The sequence below is a fragment of the Botrytis deweyae genome, assembly GCF_014898535.1.
Source record: "Botrytis deweyae strain B1 chromosome Unknown BDEW_003, whole genome shotgun sequence".
NCBI lineage: Eukaryota > Fungi > Ascomycota > Leotiomycetes > Helotiales > Sclerotiniaceae > Botrytis > Botrytis deweyae.
The window spans coordinates 51,566-57,728 of record NW_024066210.1 but is presented as its reverse complement, the minus strand read 5'-3'; the positions used below and the strand labels follow the sequence as shown (position 1 = coordinate 57,728).

Here is a 6,163-nt window from a genome sequence, read left to right as displayed (position 1 = left end):
ATTCATTTATATGGTTAGTTATGATCCAACAAGACAATGAGAAAAAAGCAAAAAAATTGAAGAAAAGAAAATAGGTGAGAGAGACGGGAGGTCAAGATCATTCAAAAGAAAGAACGAAGGAAGGAAGAAAAAAAAAGAAAGAAAGCCGACGATCAATTGATCTACTATAAATCAGCCTCAGTATGGTCAATGCTAACTATAGTACTCAGATTGATCGGTAGATCTCCCCACGGCTCCATTTTTGATAGTAACCTAATCTCGCTACAATGAGTCTAATACGATTTTCAATCTACTTCAGGTCACAAATTTCTTGATTAGATTCAATGGGATCATTGAAACCTCGACTAGACAAATCAAATCCATCAGAAACTTCAGACAGATCTGACAGACACGGCAAGCAGATGAATTCCCATTATTTTGGGCCGAAATCCAAGCTTTTTTCTCCGATTCACCGAGTATCGTCTCTCGAACAGATCAATTCATTTCCCCTCCATAAAATTTGGATGTGGCTTTGACGTTAAGAAGAGAAAAAAAGTAAGGTATACATACTTTCGTGGCACTGCATCGCATTGTTTGTGATCCCTACACTCCCAATTATTTACTTTCATGCATCATATTTTTCGTATTGCAGACGCCTTCCTGTAAGTGCAGGATGTTAACTTTCAAGGCGGGGATTATGTCAAGCTGCAGGACAAATGTATCCGTCAATGGGTCTGCTTTAAACCAACACCCAAGAAGAGTCTACCTTGCAGTAGATCACCGCGGTCCGCGGTCCGTTGAGAGTTCCATGTCGAATCGTCCATCGCATGCACACTGATTTCTAAGAACACATAAGAACCAACCATGCACAAACCCACCCACTTTGTACCAGACGATTCATCATCGGATAGCGTAATTTCTCATAAACGCCTTCGCGCCTACACTTAGTATTTCCGTCAAAGTTAAGTACCTTTACCTTCCACATTTTCATCGGGTCTTAACATGACTTCATATAATATACCTTCTCATATCTTATCTGTTTTCAGATGAACCATCAAGGCTATTGGCACACTACCTCACGCCTCGTTCTAAACATTCGTTACACCCCCCCTTTCCTTGTTCTATAATCCTTCTTCTTCTTCAATTCTCAATATTCGTGTTTCATTTCCATACTACCCATGTAATCTTCGAAGCCATACACACTACACGTCTATACATTGAGGGGAGCTTTGGCAATAGTCTCCTGTCCCGCCAGGACTACTTTTCTTTATCTTATGCTCTAATACTCGATATCCGGGACTAGTTCTAAGAGTTTACACAATGCAGATCAAGGGGTCCGTGTTGCTGGTATTGGGGGCTTCGATTCACTGGGCTTTGGCTGCACCATGGGATGTTCGGGTCCAGGAACGCGACAACTCGGTAGCTCTATCTTCGATGATCACTTCTACCTCATCGTCGATCTCGAGTAGTGCGAAAGAATCGCAAGAAAGCAATGATAGCTTCACGTCCGCCTCAACCATCACACACTCGCAAAGTACTTCTTTGACAATGACTACATCAACTTCGAATACAGCAATGTTGACTTCGACCGCATCGGCATCCTTGATTAGCGCAACAGCTACAAGTATATCCGCCACAGATTCAGCTTTCAATTGTATGAAAAGCCTACCCTCATTAGACTTTGACAAGATGCTGACATTGAAGCAGCTACAATATCACCTGGCGAGTTACCTCTCCAACCCGAGATCACACCAGCATTTGTTATTGCAGGAATAATCCTCATCGCTACTGGTATATTATATACATTCATTGGAGTCAAGAACAAATGGCTACATATTTCCCTTTCAGCAGGATACCTTGTCAGCATTGCAATCACGGTCCTGATTCTTTTTGTAATGAATCTTCCCGTAAGCAATGCGGTCGAGGGAGCATATCTCGTTGCAATTGTGCTGCCTGGCCTCATCGTTGGCGGGTGCTCTTTAATATTTACAGAAGTGACTGAGGGCCTTGGGTGTATTTTGGGGGGTTTTTGCTTCAGCATGTGGCTGCTTGTGATGAAAGCTGGTGGATTGATCACTTCAACCGCCGGTAAATCGATTCTGATTGCAGCAATTAGCATTGCTGCTTTCTCACTATCTTTCAGTCACTATACTAGGACTTATGGATTGATCGCATGTATATCATTCGCCGGTTCCACAGCGATCGTTCTCGGGATTGATTGTTTTAGTAGAGCTGGCCTCAAAGAATTCTGGGCTTACATTTGGAACTTGAATCAGAACCTTTTTCCACTGGGCGCAACTACATACCCCGTGACAAAAGGAATTCGTGTCGAGATTGCCGCAATTTTCGTCATCTTCTTAGTCGGTCTAGTGTCACAATCAAAGGTCCACAAGATGATCCAAGATCACCGTGCGCAGAGATTGGAAGAGCGCCAAGAAATCGCAAGAGTTCTAGAAGAGGAGGAAATGAGTGTAGGAAGGAGAATTGAGGATCAAAATATCGCAGAAAAAGAAAGATGGGAAAAAATCTACGGCGAGAAGGTCAAATCGGGAGATGAATCCACACATGATTCTGTAGTGGGTGATTTGGAAGATTCAAAACGAGGGCATTCTAGCACGATTACCTCTATTATGGAACTCGATGGAACAGAGGTTGAAATCTCTGACAAATCTTTACCTACTCGATCCAGTGTTACTGGTCTTGTTATGTCGAGTGGAAAAGGGCACGATGGAGCGGTTACAGTACGCGTTGCTCGAGATGCGGTACCCGAAGTTGAGCGAATCGAAGACAAAGTTGCTATCCCATCGCGCCAGTCGAGTCAAAAATCGGGCAGATCTCAACCATCGGCAAATCCAACTGGAGATAAAGCAGTGGTTGTTAACAATGAAAGTGCCCACCTGGCAAGTCTACCTTCACTACGTCCTACGAGTAAAGCCCCTCCTCCACCAATGACATTCGCACCAGAAGTAGTGCCTCTTCCTTTTAAGATTCCCGAAGATGAGATGGATGATAATCGATCTTCGATTGCTACTTCTCCAGACGAAGAGCTAGCGGTCAACGGCAAAACTTTGAAACGTAGACCCAGTGGCGGCTCAGCATTGTCCAATAAAACCTCTACTCGATCAAAAAGAGAATCACTAAGGTATTCGGAAGAGCAAGGTATCAGCACAGAGAATTTGGCGACTCCTTATGCCGATGAAACTGATCGCGCAAGTTCCATCGCGGCAACTGTGGATGATCTCAGCGATGATGAAGACAGGGAGGTAGGAAGTATACGATCATCAGTTGTTAGCCAAGGCACTCCTATACCGGATGTGGACTTCCCAGGACAGGATGATCAAGATGATGAGCAGAGTCCAGAACTGGTGATGGTGAAGGTGACGACTGAATCGCAAGAAACTGCATCTGGACAACTTCCTCCGTCCCCAATGAATTCCACGACTGAAGATACAGATAATAAGGTGGCTAGTGGATCGTCTGATGTGCGACAGAGTTTGGAGCTTCGGCCAGAATCGGAAATTACTGTTGCCACTGATATTCTCAACACTCCCCGAAATGAATTATCCCCGAATGAGTCAATGCCTCAGCAGGACTCGCCAACAACGTGTGAGGATCCAGTACCGAACACTTCAAATTCCACTGTTGGGGAAAGTCTTGAAGATGTCGACAATGGAACTGAATCAAAACTTAAGTCAGAGTCATCCATTACATCGGCGCCTGACACAAAGACCACGAAAATCACGAAGGATCAATTGCCTGCCCAGTTTTCAAAAGTTGTCATGTCATATCGTACCAATGAATGGGCCAAACATTTGAGCCATGCAGACTCACCGGAATTGGAAGAATTGGACATTTCTGAAAATATTTCCGAGGATCCCAAATCTGAATCGGCTGTTCCCGTGGATGTCGAAGCACTTCAACAAACAGCTCACAATGCTCTTCCACCACCAGCAGTACGATCATCTTCTCAGCAATCAATCTCTCCAGGTCTTATCCGGTCAAGCTCAACCCAATCACAAATCACGCCCTTCGCGACTATACCCGAGGGTTCTCCCATTCATAGGCAGGATTCATCGACACGAAATTCCTCGCAACAACCATTAGGGGGATCTGAAGTGCATCGATCATTGCGCAATGTTTCAAATCCAAACATTCCAGAGCCAATAGTCGAATCATCTGGCGAAGAAATTCCATCTTTCCAACAACATTTTTCGCAATCAATTTCCCCGGCATTCGGAAATTCTAATACACTAATGGAAAAACGAGACACAATGCTCCGCAATAGATCATCTTACTTCCCTACGAGAAACTTTTCTACACATTCGATGCCGATACTTGAACCAAACCCACAATCTCCCTTACGATTTCAATCTGCTTCACATTCTCAAATGGGTAGCGAAACCGGGTTAATCCATAGCCCTCTACGGTCTTCTCACTTCAACAAATCAGCCCCAATTCTTCCCGAATACGATGATATACCACTTTCTCAGCGTCGCGAACTCATTCGTCAATCTACGTCTCAGCCTCTAGCTGCCCCTAATACAAACCTTAATTCACATCAACCGAAACGCACATCGAGTATTCAAACTCCACTGGTTAGAGAACAGCAATTGGCGATGTGGAGAAACAGTATCGCAAATGATTTGCAAGTGCAGAAGAAGAGGGAAATGGAGACAGTGGATAATAGGAGGAGTGTACTTTGGCAGGAAAGAAAAACAGTGGAAATGAGAAAAGAAGGGGAGAGGAGAGCAAGGGAAATGAGGGAAGAGAGATGGGAGGGAAAAATTAGGACAGCTGGTGGGGAGATGGAGGAGTTGCATAGAAGAATGATGAGTCGGATGCAAGATGAGGCGAGGAAGGTGCTTTGATTTGGGAATCAAGGTGGCGAGGAACAAATATAGGACTGAAAGTGAAGGGTAATTCTTAATGGTTTAACTTTTGGATGGATGAGATAGCACTAGACGTCTAGAATTTGCTGGACAACACGGCTGATAAATTCTTGTATATATGTATATCTACGGTTTGGGGAGATAATCTGATAGCCGGATTGAGAATGGTGTTGGCTGAAAACAAGATACATGAGTTGGGAAGCAGGACAACATGTATTATCGAATACAACAGGATCAACGATACTGGAGATACGGATTTACTGATAAGATGCTTTGGGAAAACCCCCTATGGATGGAATGGCACTGGCACTGGCGGGGATAGGAGAAGATCCATCATATATAGTATTTGCCACAAAGTTGGATATACTAGTCTGGTGATTGATCTCGAGGGAGAGATATCTTCGCGCCGACAGGCATAGATAGACTCGTTTGTGAATCTTGATTTCCCCGATTTTCTTCCTGAACTCTACTGTTAACAAGTCGATCACTAGATTGAAACACCGAAATGTAAGTTCAAATCCAACTCATCTTCCCCAGATCCCAACACTGAATAACGCACGCAGTAAACTAGAGTACGGAGTAGAAACATCGTACTTCGTACACGAAGTTCAAAAACAGATCACCACCCGCCATTCTGCTGATCATTCAATTTGTAATTTGTTTCGGACCCGCATGCTTCGAATATTCTTCTGGAAGGAAATTTGATCATGGTTACCAGTTAGAAATTTGCATAGGGTCCACTGATATTCATTTGGTGATCTACTTGGTGATCCTTGATGCTTGGGGGATGTCACATGTGTCATGTCTGAGAGGTATGAGTGAGGCATTGGGCAGAAAGTGGTGGGTGTACAATGGGATTTGGTGAAATGGGAGAAAAATTTGGGACGAAAATATTGGTTGGCAGAATACGCAGATCAGGAGATAATCTGCAATTCCATGACTGGACATGCCCATTCTACCATATACGAGAATGTGGTCTTGTAACTTTCATCTGTCAATTGAGTCTTACAGTCTGCCAATCTAGTCTCACAAGCTGTCAATCGAGTCTCACATTTCGGATACACCGGAAAAGTGGCTATGATAATTTATATCGCCATGCCATACATAACATGGATACAGGCAGTATCAGGGATTTAGCATTTAACAAAAGTCCTTTCTTTTTAAGTTTAGATCAGATGAAAAACTTGGAGCCTCAGCAAGGCTTGCTGTGATAAATATAGATGAGACTATTAAAGCATGAGGTGGTGGTCCCTTCAATTATCAACGTCATATGCTGGTATTATGCCCTCTCAATG

General features: G+C 43.7%; 1 protein-coding gene across 1 annotated transcript; it reads left to right on the top strand.

Moving 5' to 3' along the window:
• Positions 1-1,299: 1,299 nt before the first annotated feature.
• On the top strand, positions 1,300-4,847 carry EAE98_001420 (uncharacterized protein; the record flags this gene model as incomplete). Its single annotated transcript, XM_038949039.1, has 2 exons — positions 1,300-1,633; positions 1,687-4,847. The coding sequence occupies 2 exons, from the start codon at positions 1,300-1,302 to the stop codon at positions 4,845-4,847; spliced, it is 3,495 nt and encodes a 1,164-aa protein (XP_038814024.1).
• Between the last annotated feature and the right edge of the window lie 1,316 nt (positions 4,848-6,163).